This window comes from Nerophis lumbriciformis, linkage group LG12 (assembly GCF_033978685.3).
Source record: "Nerophis lumbriciformis linkage group LG12, RoL_Nlum_v2.1, whole genome shotgun sequence".
Lineage (NCBI taxonomy): Eukaryota > Metazoa > Chordata > Actinopteri > Syngnathiformes > Syngnathidae > Nerophis > Nerophis lumbriciformis.
The window spans coordinates 4,520,001-4,539,017 of NC_084559.2; the positions used below are offsets into that span (position 1 = coordinate 4,520,001).

Consider the following 19,017-nt stretch of genomic DNA (forward strand, 5'->3'; position numbering starts at 1 on the left):
CATTAACTAACATCAGCTAACATTAACTAACATCAACTAATACTAGCTCAAACTAATATCAGCTAACATCAGCTGACATTAACTACCGGTAATATCAGCTGACATTAACTGACGTCAGCTAACATTAACTAACATCAACTAATACTAGCTCAAACTAATATCAGCTAACATCAGCTGACATTAACTAATATCAGCTGACATTAACTAATATCAGCTAACATTAACTAATATCAGCTAACATGAACTAATATCAGCTAACATCAACTAACATTAATAACTAACATTAATTAAGTCAATGTAATGTAAAAAATATATAACAAAGTAGCAATAAACACGTCAATAATGAATAAAGCATAACATGTTCTAGACCATGGGTGTCAAACTCTGGCCCGCAAGCCAAATTTGGCCCGCCGTGTAATTTCACTTGGCCCTCGAGGCGATATCAAATTAACACTAGAATTGGCCCCCCGATTATATACAGCGGTGGTGCCGATGTGACACCGCATTCACCGCTAATTCTCATACTTGCCAAACCTCCCAGGAGACTCCCTAATTTCAGTGCCCCTCCCGAAAATCGTCACGTCCCCTTTTTGTCCAGTCCGAGTGCTGGCCCAGTCATATAATATTTGCGGCTTTCGCACGCACACACAAGTGAATGCAACGCATACTTGATCTTCAGCGATACAGGTTACACTGAGGGTGCCCGTATAAATAACTTTGACATTGTTAGAAATATACGCCACACTGTGAACCCACACCAAACAAGAATGACAAACACATTTCGGGAGAACATCCGCACCGTAACACAACATAAACACAATAGAACAAATACCCAGAACCCTTTGCAGCACTAACTCTTCCGGGACACTACAAGGTGTGTGTGTGTGTGTGGGGGGGGAGGATTTGGTGGTAGCGGGGGTGTATTTTGTAGCGTCCCGGAAGAGTTAGTGCTGCATAGGGTTCTGGGTATTTGTTCTGTTGTGTTACGGTGCGGATGTTCTCACGAAATGTGTTTGTCATTCTTGTTTGGTGTGGGTTCACAGTGTGGCGTATATTTCTAACAATGTTAAAGTTGCTTATATGGCCACTCTGTGTGACCTGTATCGCTGTTGACCAAGTCTGCCTTGTATTCAATTGTGTGTGTGTGTGCACAGAAGCCGCTCATATCTTGTGACTGGGCCGGCACGTTGTTAGAATGGATGAAAAGTGGACGTGACGACAGCTCGTAGAGGTTGTTAAAAGCAGTGCCTGTAAGGCACACCCCCAAGACTTTGGTCTGGGTGGACTACGAGATATAATGACTGATGAACACCTTCGTTGGATAATGAAGGTTGCCTCAGCTCAAAGCCTGAGCCCCGACATTAATGAACTAGCATCCAAGAAAAGATGACAGGTATCTGGCTTGGGCACATCAGATTAGATCAGTGTGTTGCAAACTGAGCAGTTTAAAGTCCAGAATGGTTGGTTTATTCATTATTTTATTTTCAAATGTATTAGCCTGTGGAAAAAGTTAATGTTGATATTTAGAGCCATTCAATTTTTATTTAAATTGTATTTGATATGCCATTGATATTTTTTAATTATTATTATTATTATTTGAAACTCCATTTTGCATGTCACTGTAAAGTTATATAAGCCTTGCTTGTTCAATATTTAATACAAAACTTGTTTGGGTGCTTATCAAAAAGGTTAATTTGTTCAACCTTGGCCCGCGGCTTTGTTCAGTTTTAAATTTTGGCCCACTCTGTATTTGAGTTTGACACTCCTGTTCTAGACCAAAGGTCACTTCATATTTTCTACTGCTCACGAGTGTTGCATATCTGAGTTATTGTGCAGAAATACAAAAGTACTCTTCATACATTAACGGTGTTACAAAAAAGATCAGTTAGAATAATACATCATGTTGCATATAGAGAACATACAAACCATTTTATTTATTAAATCCCAAATATTGAAATTCAACGATTTGGTGCATTTGCAAACAGCTAAAATGATGTACAAAGCAAACTATAACCTGCTACCAAAGAATGTACAACAATTCTTCTCAACAAAAGAGGAGACATATAACCTTAGAGGAAAATCTAATTTAAAACATTTGTATGCACATACAACACTTAAATCCTTTAGCATATCAGTATGTGGAATTAAATTATGAAATGTGGCTGAACGCGACATCTTTCTATGAGTGTTGGGTTTCAGCAGCACATGTGTGCATGCACACTTTACACACTGAAATAAAAAGATACACAATGTTCCCAGGGCTCTGTGTACGTGCTGGCTGGTTTTAAAGATAATAGAAATGTCATTGTATGTCTAGTATATCAAAATAAACATGATAGAGGTGTAATACCACCACGTCAGCTGTTGCTGTATTTTTTCAGGCTTCTGATTGGACAAAATGTGCATGACAGCAGGTGTGTGTGTTTGTGTGTAGACATAGACAGTTTTGAAACTACGCTTGTGTGGATGGAGATCGCTTTAACCCCAACTATGCGTTTTCGTGTGGACATGGCCTAAGCCACTTGCCCACACGCATACGCTGTCCTTAAAATCGCAGACTTTTGCAAACGCAAGTGTATAGTTCCAAAACTTGCCGCCCAAAAATAAATATACGTAAATATGCTTCTATTCTCTATTTTCACTCAAATGGACAAAAAGACGCATCAAAATAGGCTTTTGCGACAATGACAGTCAGCTTCTAAAGATCCCGAAAAGTCGTTTTAAAACCTGTGGAGATCTGGCATTCCAGGCTATAGCTCCCAGACTCTGGAACAATTTGCACCAGTCCCTTTGTGATCTTCGTGAACATTTGAAAACTTCTCTTTTTAGTAAAGCTTTTAGTTAATGCACCTTTTAATCCACTTTGTATCCTTTTCATGATGTTGCCCCTGTTTTAAATTGAATTGTTGTTTTACTTTACCTGTGTTTTGTACAGCACTTTGTGATTTGTGTCTGTGAAAAACGCTTTATAAATGAAATTTACTTACCGTATTTTTCGGAGTATAAGTCTCTCCAGAGTATAAGTCGCACCGGCCGAAAATGCGCAATAAAAAAGGAAAAAAACATATAAGTCGCACTGGAGTATAAGTCGCATTTTTTGGGGAAATGTATTTGATAAATGCCAACACCAAGAATAGACATTTGAAAAACAATTTGAAATAAATAAAGAATAGTGAACAACAGGCTGAATAAGTGTACGTTATATGAGGCATAAATAACCAACCGAGAACGTGCCTGGTATGTTAACGTAACATATTATGGTAAGAGTCATTCAAATAACTATAACATATAGAACATGCTATACGTTTACCAAACAATCTGTCACTCCAAATCGCTAAATCCCATGAAATCTTATACGTCTAGTCTCTTACGTGAATGAGCTAAATAATATTATTTGACATTTTACGGTAATGTGTTAATAATTTCACACATAAGTCGCTCCTGAGTATAAGTCGCACCCCCGGCCAAACTATGAAAAAGACTGCAACTTATAGTCCGAAAAATGCGGTACTTACTTACTGTTTTACATACGATTACCATCAGACCTCCAACTAATGAGGCAGCTTTGACAAGCAAGACTTTTTGCTTTGTGTCATAAGAAAGGTGCAACATTAGCTCGTTTTTATTTATTTGTTTAACGACAGATCATGAAATTACCTTATGTGTTGATTCCATTTGTGTAGAAGGAGCCGGGCACGACCATGTACGCGCATGTAACACACCCAAACGACTAAAAAAACATGTCTCCGTCCTTCTTGTTAATGTTAAAGACAATCTATATTTCATTGCATATGTATGTGCTAAAATTGATCATTCAATGCTTATAATTCCATGAGAGTTTTGCAGCGGCATACGCACGTCTGCGCGCTTTTAGGCACTTAAACAATCAAAAGGCTTTCCTTGGCTCGGTGGTGTGTGCTAATTTTAAAAATAATGTTCACTTCACATCATGTTGCTGATTAAACATGTTATAATTTTGGGTTTCAGCAGCATAAGCGTGCATGTAAGCTTTTAACACACACAAAAAAAAAGATTCATAATGTTCCCAGGGTTCTGTACAGGTGCAGGCTGCTTTTAAAAATAATGTAGATGTTATTGTACGTCGAGTAAATCAAAATAAACATAACAGAGGTGTAATGCCACCAAGTCAGCTGTGGGTGCTTTTCCAGGATTCTGATTGGACAAAATGTGTATGGGTTTGTGTGTAGACAGTTTTGAAACTACACTTGTGTGGACAGAGATCATTGTAACCCCAAATATGTATTTTTGAAACTCTGTTCGTGTGGACATGGCCTTAAACACAGATTGCTTTACTGACACCTAACTCTTTAACGGCAGAAACGTAGTAAAAAGACAGCCAGTCAAGGAAATAAATATATTTTTTTTTTACCCGCAAACAAATCATAATACGAACAGACAACCTTAAAACACACCCACGGTTCTGATTACACACACACACACACACACACACACACACACACACACACACACACACACACACACACACACACACACACACACACACACACACACACACAGTTCACAGACACGTGAATTGGATTACAGACGCACAGATTGAGAAAGACATATGCAAATACTTTGGCTACAATAATACTTCCATAGTGTCCTGTCTTTGACCTTTGTGACTGTTTTATTATGATTATCATGATTTGCAAATTAAAGGTAAAATCACAATCGTTCAGAGTATCAGCTATACCAGGGGTCGGCAACCCAAAATGTTGAAAGAGCCATATTGGACCAAAAATACAAAAAAGAAATCTGTCTGGAGCCGCAAAAAATTAAAAGCCATATAAATTGAATTAAGAGGACTTAAAGGAAACTAAATGACCTCAAATATAGCTACAAATGAGGCATTATGATGCAATATGTACATATAGCTACCTACTCAGTGGCCTAGTGGTTAGAGTGTCCGTCCTGAGATCGGTAGGTTGGGAGTTCAAATCCCGGCCGAGTCATACCAAAGACTATAAAAATGGGACCCATTACCTCCCTGCTTGGCACTCAGCATCAAGGGTTGGAATTGGGGGTTAAATCACCAAAATGATTCCCGGGCGCAGCCACCGCTGCTGCCCACTGCTCCCCTCACCTCCCAGGGGGTGATCAAGGGTGATGGGTCAAATGCAGAGAATAATTTCGCCACACCTAGTGTGTGTGTGACAATCATTGGTACTTTAACTTTAACTTTTAACTTTAAATAGCATGTTAGCATCGATTAGCTTGCAGTCATGCAGTGACCAAATATGTCTGATTAGCACTCCAACAAGTCAATAACATCAACAAAACTCACCTTTCATGCACAACCTTAACAGTTTGGTGGACAAAATGAGACAGAAAAAGAAGTGGCATAAAACACGTCCTCGAAAGTCGGAGAAAGTTATACATGTAAACAAACTACGGTGAGTTCAAGGACCGCCAAAATTAGTGGGACAAAATGGCGCTCGTCAAATACTCGAATCAGTGAAGCATGTTTAATATAAACAGTGTGCTTTGTAACAATTAGGGAGGTTTGTGTCATGTTTGTCCTCCTACAGAAACCATATTAAAACAAAAAATAGATTTTTTTTCCCTCATCTTTTTCCATTTTTCATACATTTCTGAAAAAGCTCCAGAGAGCCACTAGGGCGGCGCTAAAGAGCCGCATGCGGCTCTAGAGCCGCGGGTTGCCGACCCCTGAGCTATACTGACCCTGTGTTTACTTGGTACCGGCTCGATGCGTAAATTAGCAGTATCTCTCAAGCCTAGTTGTAATTTTATATTCATCAATCCTGAAAATGAGTTCATGGTGAGGATCTCATCTTTAAATTCAAAATCTTTTTTAGAATTTTTTTAATTTATTTTTTTGGTCAGGTTGAAACAAGGCCCCGTTGTCTAATTAAGCTAGTAGTCTAGGATCTTGTCAGTTCTCGCAGAAGTTCGTCAAGGATCCACATTGTGAATGTTGATGAAAGTTATTGTAAAAGTATGTATTGCTAGAATGTCGTCAAGCACTGCCATGAAAACGTTTTTTTTTTTTTAAATGTATTCTATGAGTGATTTGTAATTTGACTTTCTTCTATGCAGATAAGGAACCTAAATACCATGTTCTCCCGCTTAAAGCGCATGGTACCGTTGATGCGACCAGACCGTAAGCCCAGTAAAGTAGACACTCTTAAAGCTGCAACGGAGTACATTCGATTGTTACTTGCAGTTCTGCAGGACACTGATAATGTATGTGGCCTTGGCCACTGTGCTGTACAGAATTAAACTACAGATTTTAGTTATTGAGTACTTTCTATTCTTTAGACTGATTGCAACGAAACAGACTTCCTGAAGAATATAATCACTCATGAGCAGACCGATGGCTTTGATGGTGATCTTTGGACAGTTGATGATGTAAGTGTCTTTCACTTGTGTTTTAGATTTGTAGCTCAGAAAGTAAGAATTATTTGTGTTTTCTACCTGCTGCAGTGAATTGTCGGATGGATATTTTATTAAGCTTCCATGTTGCATCCTCGTGTGTGTAATTTTTTTTTTTTTTTGCAACTATTTGGCCACATTGCAATGTGAATTTACAATGTGGTTACCCTGTAAGGCCAACTTATCTTAAAAGCTGCCTCATCGCGGTTTTTAGTTCAGACCCTGGTGTATTTTGACCCTTTTTTTAGGGTTCATTGCAGCAGGCTTGAAATGCCACTGGCAATAATATTACATGTACAGTATTATGTATATTCAGGATTTCTAACCCTGAGACAATCTCTTAAACACTTCATTTGCGGTAAATAAACAATGATGGAATTTGTGTCCATTTTCCATGACAGTTTCTGAATATTCCTGATGAAGTTGAAGATTGTTTCACCATGCCATCGGACACAGGAACAGAGGACTGTGATCTGACCAGACAGGTGTACCAGCATTGTGTTATGCCTTCCTACCAGTTCATCATTCAAGTAATGCCTGATCAATCTCCGGTAACTGTTTTACATTTTTAATTTTGGGTGCTTTACTTATAACAGTAACCTATGCTTAAGAAAAGACAATGGCATAAGACTCATTGACTAGATGTCGAGGACTGAATCAGATTCGTCTGAAGCTTCTTGGGACTTAAAACAAAATGTGCTGTTTATCGGAGAAGTATTCCATCTATTACAAAAAGAAATGTGCAACAAGCATTTTGGTAGGTTATACAGAGTGGTAGCTATAGTTTTTCACAAATTTTGATCGAAAGTTTACCCTAGTTTTCGTATACTGTTTTGATTATTCTACCAAACAATCTAATCTGTTGGCATATCATTCTGCAGATATGAGTGCCCAAAAAAAGAACACGCGTTGGTGGCTGTCTTCTGTTACTAATACACTACATAAGTCGAACAGTATTAGTAACGTATCTTACAATACGGGATTCAGCCCCAGACCGATGGTCCAATCGTCATGCTCAGCATCCAGGCCAGCCGAGGTCAAGCCCACTTTTACATTCACTTACAGCAGTGGTTCTTAACCTTGTTGAAGGTACCGAACCCCACCAGTTTCATATGCGCATTCACCCAACCCTTCTTTAGTGAAAAATAAAATGTTTTTTTTCAAATTCAAGACAGTTATATGTTTTTGGTAACACTTTAGTATGGGGAACATATTCTAAATAACAAAGACTTAATTTAAAGTTTTTTGGACACTAGGGTAACATATTCTAAGCAACAAAGACTTAATTTAGAGTTATTTGGTTAGGGTTAGGGTTAGCGGTAGAGATGCGCGGTTTGCGGACACAACCGCGGAGTCCGCGGATAAACCGCGGGTCGGGCGGGTAAAAATAGATTTTAAATAGATGCGGGCGGTTGGCGGTTGAACCAATTCGGAAATATATATACATAGTTAAATGTTACCCACATACAAAAAACGAGCAGCACTCTTTGAAACAGTCAATTATTCATCAGGCACCGCGTCCCAGCAACAAGTGGCGCAAGTGAGCGCTCCTTCAGCGCAGCAGGGCACATTTTAGAGGCCAGGCGCTCTCGCATGAATCCTGGCACTGTAGATGCCATTTTATTCCTGCATAGTGCTAACAAAAAAAAAAGTCAGTAGACATACGGTTGGATATGTTAAACAAATTAGTCTACGTTACCTATAGGCTATACCAAATAAGCCCATGTCCAACCTATATTGAGTTCGGTCAGCTAAATAATTTTGATGGTTACGTGTTGTTTGGGCGCACTACAATGCAAAGGAATTAAGGCAATTGCGTTGTTTATTGTGGGTTTTTTCTATTCGAGATATACTACTATGTGTGAATAATTATTTGGCCTCGCTTTCAAGTGAAGCGCATCTCCGATTGGCGACAATGTAAGGATATTTAGCCTGCTTTGTTTGTCGCGACCGTCTATTTTCATTATAATTCAAGTTTGATGATAAAGTGCAGTCTGATGGGTTTGATTTCCCCCCTTCAGCTATTTGCCTTGGCCAATAAGTTGCAGGTAATGTATTATTATTATTTTTTTAATTTATTTTTGTTTAAATAGAGATGACATACATATGTTATTGTATAATTTAAGTTTAAGCCTAAGGCTTATGAGGCACAATTTTTATTTATTTTTTTATTTCAACTTAAAAACGTATGAGCCTATGCCTACAACATAGGCTATGTGTTCATCTTTATTTTCCTGCCTGTCGTTGACAATGGAGATTGTCTGATATTTTGTCATGGCTGCAGATCAATCAATAAAGGTTCATCTTTGTCACTGCTTCACTGTGCACCCGCCCTCGTCCCTATTGGAGCATTATAACGTTAACAAGTTAATATTCATTGAAATAAATTCAGAATTTTTTTTTTACCTAACGAAAATATAGGCCTAGTCTTTCTAAAACATTTTTTTAACTTCTTAAAAGCCCCGTTCTGCTTTCTGCAACTGCGCACACAAAGTGTAAGGAACGCACTCCTGATCTGAGGGCATTGGCAACAATAGTCAACACTTTCTTAATGGAAATGACAATAATATTATAATATTATCACGCATTAATATCTCTTAGCCACTAGTGCGTGGCCAAGATATATTAATGCGTGGCACGCATTGAATGTCTCTGCTGCATTGGATCAGTCTCCTTTCTTTAACAGGCAAAAGCTTTATAACCTCACTAATGCCTTGCAACAACGGGCGGGTGCGGGCGGGTGTGGTTTTGATAAAATGTTGGTTCGGATGGATGGCGGATGGTTGATGACTTATGTGATGTGGTTGCGGATGAAATAATTGCCTATCCGCGCATCTCTAGTTAGCGGGTTAGGGTTATAATAAGGCCATGCCGAATAAAGCACCCAAAATAGTCCACTTAGAAGATTTGGTTCAATCTTTTCGCCAATTCCCAAAGACAATGTTTGAAAGATTTCCGTCCAATACCTACACAGGGTTGGGCAAAGCCAAAACATATGTATTAAGGTAGCTGGAGTCTGTTACCACCGATCACATAATACTTATATTCCGTCATTCATCTTAGCCAGCCGGACCTTGGTATATTGGGTATGATTTTTTTAGCTTGCATTGAATAATATAAGACAAATAGAAGACTTATGAGCTCTAGTTAAAATCTCTGTCCAGCTCAGATAAGGTCACTCCTAAGTCACCCTCCCAAAGTGACCTAATTTAATTCAGAGACTTAGGGCACAAAAGAAAATATTGATTGTAAATATGTTTAAATCATACTTTTTAAAGTCGGGAATGGTGCCAGAAAAGCATCTAAAAGAAAAATGTGATTTGTAAATGGTCTAATAATCCTTTTTTAAAGTCTGAAGCGGTGTCAAAAAAGCATCTAAAACGGTCGGTAAGTTTGGAAACCTGGGAAAAGTATTGCGAACGAAACTGGAGCTGTAGAATGGATTTATCAATCCTCCTGACGATTTGGGTCTCTGTAAATATTGTTTATGTAATCTGTTTACGTAATTAGCTAATCTTTTTCAACCTATATTCAATTGAATAGGCTGCAAAGACCAGATACTTAACATTCAAACTGGTAAACTTTATTTCTTGCAAATATTAGCTCATTTGGAATTTGACGCCTGCAACATGTTTCAAAAAAGCTGGCGCAAGTGAGAAAGTTGAGGAATGCTCATCAAACACTTATTTGGAACATCCCACAGGTGAACAGGCTAATTGGGGACAGGTGGGTGCCATGATTGGGTATAAAAGCAGCTTCCATGAAATGCTCAGTCATTCACAAACAAAGATGGGGTGACGGTCACCATTTTGTCGACAAATGCGTGAGCAAATTGTCCAACAGTTTAAGAACATTTCTCAACGAGCTATTGCAAAGAATTTAGGGATTTCACCATCTACGGTCCGTAATATCAAAAGGTTAAGAGAATCTAGCGAAATCACTGCACGTATGAGCCAAGGCTGAAAACCAACACTGAATGCCCGTGACCAAGCGACATCAGTGTGAAAAGGATATCACCACATGGACTCAGGAACACTTGAGAAAACCAATGTCAGTAACTACAGTTTGTCGCTACATTTGTAAGTGCAAGTTAAAACTCTACTATGCAAAGCGAAAGCCATTTATCAACAACACCCAGAAACGCCTCCGGCTTCGCTGGGCCCGAGATCATCTAAGATGGACTGATGCGAAGTGCAAAAGTGTTCTGTGGTCTGACGAGTCCACATTTCAAATTGTTTTTGGAAACTGTGGACGTCGTGTCCTCTGGACCAAAGAGGAAAAGAACCATTGGTATGTTATAGGCGCAAAGTTGAAAAGCCAGCATCTGTGATGGTATGGGGTTGTATTAGTGCCCAAGACATGGGTAACTTACACATCTGTGAAGGCACCATTAATGCTGAAAGGTTCATACAGGTTTTGGAGCAACATATGTTGCCATCCAAGCAACGTCTTTTTCGATGCCAAGCCACATTCTGTACGTGTTACAACAGCGTGGCTTCATAGTAAAAGAGTGCGGGTACTAGACTGGCCTGCCTGTAGTCCAGACCTGTCTCCCATTGAAAATGTGTGGCGCAATATGAAGCCTAAAATACAACAACGGAGACCCCGGACTGTTGAACAACTTAAGCAACAATGGGAAAGAATTCCACCTGAAAAGCTTCAAAAATTGGTCTCCTCAGTTCCCAAACGTTTATAGAGTGTTATTAAAAGGAAAGACCATGTAACACAGTAGTAAAAATTCCCCACTTTTTTGCAATGTGTTGCTGCAATTTAATTCTAAGTTCATGATTATTTGCAGAAAAAAATAAGTTTCTCAGTTCGAACATTAAATATCTTGTCTTTGCAGTCTATTCAATTGAATATAAGTTGAAAAGGATTTGCCAATTATTGCATTCTGTTTATATTTACGATTTACACAATGTGCCAACCTCACTGGTTTTGGGTTTTGTAGATACACACACTCACAGATATAGATAGATATGTATTTAGCACACAGTAATCTTCCTGCAGATGGGACCAGTTATTGGTCCCATCTGCCATGCCGTTTCTGAAAAATACTTGAAAGATGGAACCTATTCAATCAGCAATCAGATGCTTTAACATCTGAAACAACAGGGTAGACCTATTTTATTAAGAATGGCATTTGACACAAAGCATCTGATTGTTTTCTGTTGTCTCCTGATTTTGATTATTCAAGGTGAAGAGGCTGTGATTACAGCTTTACTTGTAGACACTTTGAAATACTTCAACTTAACTATGCTGTGGCTCTCTTGAAAGATAGGAGGTTTTGGATGTGTGTTATGAATTTCTGTCAGGGTGGAGGGATCTGGGGGGGAACATTTTCAATAAATCATAGCTCCTGTATTTTTCTTTCAACAGATGTCCTAACCCTGATGAATGTTATGTGAAGCATATTGGAAACAAGCCAGGTTTGTGTAGCTTATTTTGAACATGCTTAACGTTACATTGACAGAACCATTCAACAGTATTATGAAAAAGAGCAATAGATAATGCCAAACATTGTCTTATAAGTACAGGACATATGAGGATTAATACCTGAATTTAAAGTAACAAATTAGTACAGGAGTAAAAACTGACATTGTACAGGGTGTCCCTAAAGTCTGGCCAAATTGGCATACACCTTTTGTAAGATTAAGCAACTTTATCATTTAATGAAATACTAACATTAAATAGCTGGACATATTTCAAAATTTTAGAGGGAGTCCAATTAAAGAGGATCTATTAAAGCTTTTTCTCTTTGACTTTTAAATTTAGAATGTTGGACACTCTGGTTAAATCATAATGGTAATGCATTTGGGCGCGAGCTTTCAAGCAGTTTTGGAGGTTTTCCTTGGGGTTTTTTTGTTAGATTTTTTTAAACTGTGGGCCATTTGTGACATCAAATATTGACAGATGAACATTTATGACACTGCGACTGCTACCTGGAACTTCTGTCTTATTCTGTCTCATTTCATGCCCTCCCGCCTGCTCTGATGTTTGTAAAATAAATGATTTTGTGTTCATTTGTCCCTGTCATTTTGCATAGCAATAAGAAAGTCCTGGGTGCGATCCACAGGGCGGGTGTGCGTCTGCATGTGTGTTTTCATGGAGGGAAGGCTACATGTTTAAGCGTAAGGTTCTTCACAAGACAAAGTTTGGTCATTAATAGAATAAACACCACGGTAAAGCTTCATGCAGACGAGGAACGGGTCAGAGTGGGCGGTGCAGGGACAAGCTTGAGACCTCGATACTGTCCTGCAGAACTTTTTACAACAAAGTTCTGCAGAACAGTGTCATATCGAATAAGTGGATGTTTTGTTTTTAATCATTTTGCCTTTATTTTTCGCCGTGTTTGTTGCATCTTTCTATCTTGCCTCTGGAGAGGGCGGTCGCATTTTTTCCGCTTCCCTTCTTCCCCCTGCTTGCTCTCTTTGTTTTGTCCTTTCTACACTTTTTTGAAGCCTCTTTCTTTGCGCAGTCCTTCAAATCTAAACATCAGACATGGAATTAATTAGCTGGACTCTCGACTCAATTGACAAAATCTTTTCGACGAGGAAAAGAGGTTCTGGGGAGCCTGGCTGCCCTGATGGAACCATTGCTGCGGGGTACGTGAGAGATTCCTGGGATAAATGGAGAATCATGTGCCTCTCAGTCCTTTCCATCGAGGACGTAGAAGACATCTACCTATTTGGAATCGTGATCGCGGGGCACCTGCTGATTGGACTGGGCATTGTTCTGGTGTATCGTCAAATTCGTAAGACGATGGCAGCCACTCAAGGAGCCCAAAGGCTGTTTGTCGCAATGGAAGGATTGGGTCGGGCTGTGGGATCACAGTCTGGGGAGATTTCTGAACTGAATCGAAAGATGGATCACATCATGGAAAAGCTGGTTGAAAGGGAAAAATCGGATATGAGGGCCGGCAAGGAATAGAATGTCTGCTCGCGGAAAAACAAAATTCTAATCTACGATTTGACTCCCTCGAATGGCCTTGGTGCAACAACAGGAGCAGGCTTTTCTGAAAACATCCCCCCGAGGACTCCTCAATGATGGACGGTTTTGACCTCCCTACCTCCTCAACGACACCTGGAGTCGAACTTTTGCTTGCATGCAGAACAGCCCCAGGCCTATGTACATTACATCAACACACCCAAGACAATGGGCATATACACACACACACTCCCACCCCACGCCTTCACCACCGCTTGATTCACCTTCGGGGTGATGGACTGCTGGCAGCGCTTAAAAGCAGCAGGTCGACCTCCAGGGTCCCAACTTTATGTACATTCTGACTGCCATATAATTCGGTTTTTGAGATGGTCTTTTTAGTTTTTGTTTTTTTTACTGAAAAGACACTCAGAATGTACATGAAAATACATAATGTATGATTTACAATACTATGAATGATATAAAATGAATATTGAGAATATATATACTATTTGTATTAATATATACTACTCCTCTACTGCAAAACACCTCCTTGATCGACATATTTTATAATCGAGCAAGAAAGATGGAACAAACGCCAAGGCTAAAAAATATCCACACATTGGATATAATATCACTGTTCTTCAGAACTGTAAAACTCTGAACCCGTTTGACACTCTCTGTTCCGTGAACAAGCCCTGTCCACTCTGCCACACTTCGTTCCTGCCTCGTCTGCATGAAGCAGAGCTTTGTATGTCACTCAAACGTGCAGATTCTAATCATTGGAATCATTTCTATAGTTTAAAAATATCCAGCAGGCCGCATTGAAATGTTGATTATGTTGTATTACGCCAAGGTAGCCCAGTTAACTGCCTTTTTATGCGATTTTGCAAGACAGGTATCACGTGACTTCAAACTTGACACCTCCTTGGCTGGGTCTGAGACTGGATCAATTGCTTCTGTCTTAATTTACCGGAAGGAAGTATTGCTCTTTTGAAGAAGCACATTTTTTTTACACTGAATTTTAAAACAGGTTTTTTTTTTTTCAATGAAATTGTCAGCATAATTTGATGTAAAAAAAAATCAGTACACAATTAAAATGCAAAAAATTCAGTTTCATAAATTCAGGGTAAAAAACAAAAAACTTTTGTAATAAAGACACATTAACCTCCATACTAGGTGGGGCGGGGGGGGGCGTTGCCTGCGGACCTGCAGCGAAGCGGGGTGTGCCAGGACCGGTTTCGAGATTAGTGACAGGTGCGTAGATGGCACACCTAGGCTGGCTTATCTAATCACCGATCACTTTGTTAAAGAGCAGCAGCCGGAAAGGAGAGGGGTTGTTGATGGTAGAGAGAAAACCCGAGCACGAACGAGAGTGAGGGCGAGACGGACAGAAATGACTGAAAACGAACACAAAAAACATCCATCCATCCATCCATCTTCTTCCGCTTATCCGAGGTCGGGTCGCGGGGGCAGCAGCCTAAACAGGGAAGCCCAGACTGCCCTCTCCCCAGCCACTTCGTCCAGCTCCTCCCGGGGGATCCCGAGGCGTTCCCAGGCCAGCTGGGAGACATAGTCTTCCCAACGTGTCCTGGGTCTTCCCCGTGGCCTCCTACCGGTCGGACGTGCCCTAAACACCTCCCGAGGGAGGCGATCGGGTGGCATCCTAACCAGATGCCCGAACCACCTCATCTGGCTCCTCTCGATGTGGAGGAGCAGCGGCTTTACTTTGAGCTCCCCCCGGATGACAGAGCTTCTCACCCTATCTCTAAGGGAGAGCCCTGCCACCCGGCGGAGGAAACTCATTTCGGCCGCTTGTACCCGTGATCTTGTCCTTTCGGTCATAACCCAAAGCTCATGACCATAGGTGAGGATGGGAACGTAGATCGACCGGTAAATTGAGAGCTTTGCCTTCCGGCTCAGCTCCTTCTTCACCACAACGGATCGATACAGCGTCCGCATTACTGAAGATGCCGCACCGATCCGCCTGTCGATCTCACGATCCACTCTTCCCTCACTCGTGAACAAGACTCCGAGGTACTTGAACTCCTCCACTTGGGGCAGGGTCTCCTCCCCAACCCGGAGATGGCACTCCACCCTTATCCGGGCGAGAACCATGGACTCGGACTTGGAGGTGCTGATTCTCATCCCAGTCGCTTCACACTCTGCTGCGAACCGATCCAGCGAGAGCTGAAGATCCTGGCCAGATGAAGCCATCAGGACCACATCATCTGCAAAAAGCAGAGACCTAATCCTGCAGCCACCAAACCGGATCCCCTCAACGCCTTGACTGCGCCTAAAAATTCTGTCCATAAAAGTTATGAACAGAATTGGTGACAAAGGGCAGCCTTGGCGGAGTCCAACCCTCACTGGAAACGTGTCCGACTTACTGCCGGCAATGCGGACCAAGCTCTGACACTGATCATACAGGGAGCGGACCGCCAAAATCAGACAGTCCGATACCCCATACTCTCTGAGCACTCCCCACAGGACTTCCCGAGGGACACGGTCGAATGCCTTCTCCAAGTCCACAAAGCACATGTAGACTGGTTGGGCAAAAAACAAAATAAATCATTGTTCAGAAAGATGAACGAGGCGGTCATGTCCGTAATTGGTGGTCTGAAGAACCCGGAAGAGCAAGTCTTCCACACTAGGGTATTGTGATTCTGTGGCAAATCCTTTCTGTAAGGAAGTATATTTTATTCATAAAGCGCGACTAAGTGGCCTAGTGGTTAGTGTCCGCCCTGAGATGGGTAGGTTGTGAGTTCAAACCCCGGCCGAGTCATACCAAAGACTATAAAAATGGGACCCATTACCTCCCTGCTTGGCACTCCGCATCAAGGGTTGGAATTGGGGGTTAAATCACCAAAATTGATTCCCCTCACCTCCCAGGGGGTGATCAAGGGTGATGGGTCAAATGCAGAGAAAAATTTCGCCACACCTAGCGTGTGTGACAATCATTGGTTCTTTAACTTTAACTTAACTTTTCACATATAAAATCACAAAACATAGGTGAAGTAAAACAATTCAATTAAAACGGGCAACATCAAAAGGACATAACGTGGATTAAAAATGGTAGTTAAAAGGTGCATTAACTAAAAGCTTTACTAAAAAGAGAAGTTTTCAAATGTTTCTTAAAAGTTTCAACACAGTCAAAATCACGGAGGGACTGGTACAAATTGTTCCAGAGTCTGGGAGCTATAGCCTGGAAAGCCAGGTCTCCACGGGTTTTAAAACAAGTTTTAGGGATCTTTAGAAGACCCCGGCCTGGAGACCGGAGGCTGTGCCCTGAAGAGTAGGGGCATAGCAAGTCAGTGATGTACTTTCAAACGTTTCTTAAAAGTTTCAACACAGTCAAGATCACGGAGGGACTGGTACAAATTGTTCCAGAGTCTGGGAGCTATAGCCTGTAATGCCAGGTCTCCACGGGTTTTAAAACGAGTTTTAGGGATCTTTAGAAGACCCCGGCCTGAAGACCGGAGGCTGTGCCCTGAAGAGTAGGGGCAAAGCAAGTCAGTGATGTACTTTCAAATGTTTCTTAAAAGTTTCAACACAGTCAAAATCACGGAGAGACTGGTACAAATTGTTCCAGAGTCTGGGAGCTATAGCCTGGAATGCCAGGTCTCCACGGGTTTTAAAACGAGTTTTGGGGATCTTTAGAAGACCCCGGCCCGAAGACGGGAGGCTGCGCCCTGAAGAATAGTGGCATAGCAAGTCAGTGATGTACTGAGGGGCCCCACCTTGCAACGCACAGAATGTTCGGACTAAAATCTTAAACTCAATGCGGAATTTAACTGGAAGCCAATGAAGACTGGATAAAATGGGGGTGATATGGGCTGTTCTGGGTGCACTGGTCAAAAGTCTGGCAGACGCATTTTGTACAGTCTGAAGTCTCTTTAGCACACTGTTAAGGGTACTTTTGCAAAGATGTCTTGTCTAAAACAACTTTTGGATGACCAATGGAATATCCTTGTTGAATACACCTAATGTTAGTTACTATAGTGAATTGTGTATGATTTGTAGTAGGTATTGTGCAATGTTCTCAGTACTGGATGGGGAAGCAGGTGCCTTGCTCATAGATTCATGTTGTATACTGCCCTCGTCTGGTCAAATATTTTAGTACAATTCCACTTGGGATCAGTGTAGTGCTATAACCACTTTTCTAACTCCCCTAGATCAGTGCAATTGTTTTTCTTTGGTCATTGATTTTGTTAAACGTTGCCAAATTAAGACTTTTCTTTTTTCCAGGATTTGGTACTTTTGAAGAAATGAGTTTTCCAGAAGATGGAGTTTTATTTCCTTTTTCGCTTTTGAAACTTAGTTGTGATTTGTTAGTATAACACATGTAATTGTTTCACCAACCATATCCTTGGCCACATTGAAAGTGTACAACCACTCAAGTCTGTCTTAGCCACAGTTCTTTGTGAATTAAAAAAAACATATGCACTTGTATTATGATGACTAATAAATTGATATGGTAAATTGTTTTTTTTTAATCAATTATTGTGCTTTTAATGCTAATTGTTCACTCAGAATGTTCATTGGGCATCAGGAACATTTAACATGTCAGTCTGTTTGGGGAATGTGTAATTTAGTGATACAATGGTACCTTGTAAACCATTTCAAAGGTGCGAACAAAAACTGAATCATGCAAAAACCGAAGCAATTTTTCCTGTAATCCATCCATCTTCTTCCGCTTATCCGAGGTCGGGTCGCGGGGGCAGCAGCCTAAGCAGGGAAGCCCAGACTTCCCTCTCCCCAGCCACTTCGTCCAGCTCCTCCCGGGGGATCCCGAGGCGTTCCCAGGCCAGACGGGAGACATAGTCTTCCCAACGTGTCCTGGGTCTTCCCCGTGGCCTTCTACCGGTCGGACGTGCCCTAAACACCTCCCTAGGGAGACGTTCGGGTGGCATCCTGACCAGATGCCCGAACCACCTCATCTGGCTCCTCCCGATGTGGAGGAGCAGCGGCATTATTTTGAGCTGTGTTTTCTTTTGTATATATATATTTTTTAAATAAATTGACTTTTATGACAACATTTTTCCAAAACACAATACAGCTGAGATAGGCTCCAGCACCCCCCGCCACCCCAAAAGGGACAAGCTGTAGAAAATGGATGGATGGATGGAATATAGAATGTGAGATATAACAGGATAATGTTGTATTTGCCATCTGTATTTGCTTTTGTGTTCTTTCCTAGGTGTGGAAAGTGCCTTGACTTTTGTGTGAATTATAAAAAAATATTTAAATAACTAAAAAAAAGACAAAAAATAATAATAATTTGATGGTGTGGGCTTTTACTGGAAAATGACTATTGTCGCTATTCTATCTGCTTCCTCTGTTTTTCTTTCAAATGGACAATAACGGTAAAACAAAGAAAGAAAACAATCAAATTAATAAATACATAAATATTGAATCAAAACCACTTGTTATAAATATAAAATATAGGAAAAAAAGTCAAGTTTAGATCCATGAAGGAAAGAAGAAAGTGAATGTTTATAACTAAATACATCTACATATGCATTTCTTTTGTATTTTTTTTTTAATATGAATTAAGTAACGTTTATGACAACCTTTTTCCAAAACACAATGCAGCTGAGATAGGCTCCAGCACCCCCCGCCACCCCAAAAGGGACAAGCGGCAGAAAAATGGATGGATGGATGGAATATAGAATG

At 40.7% G+C, this 19,017-nt stretch overlaps 1 protein-coding gene across 2 annotated transcripts in view; it reads left to right on the forward strand.

Moving 5' to 3' along the window:
* The window catches only part of LOC133623027 (factor in the germline alpha-like), a 19,899-nt gene extending 2,073 nt beyond the window's left edge, over window positions 1-17,826 (forward strand). The window contains exons 2-6 of one of the 2 annotated variants that reach the window (XM_061985940.2): window positions 6,082-6,228; window positions 6,304-6,393; window positions 6,819-6,968; window positions 11,797-11,846; window positions 17,590-17,826. In XM_061985940.2, the coding sequence (XP_061841924.1) occupies window positions 6,082-6,228; window positions 6,304-6,393; window positions 6,819-6,968; window positions 11,797-11,805 (396 nt within the window). In that variant the 3' untranslated portion in view covers window positions 11,806-11,846; window positions 17,590-17,826. Of the gene's footprint in view, window positions 1-6,081; window positions 6,229-6,303; window positions 6,394-6,818; window positions 6,969-11,796; window positions 12,439-17,589 lie in introns of those variants that run through there. The other variant, XM_061985939.2, reaches the window with a different exon arrangement.
* The last annotated feature ends 1,191 nt before the right edge of the window (window positions 17,827-19,017 follow it).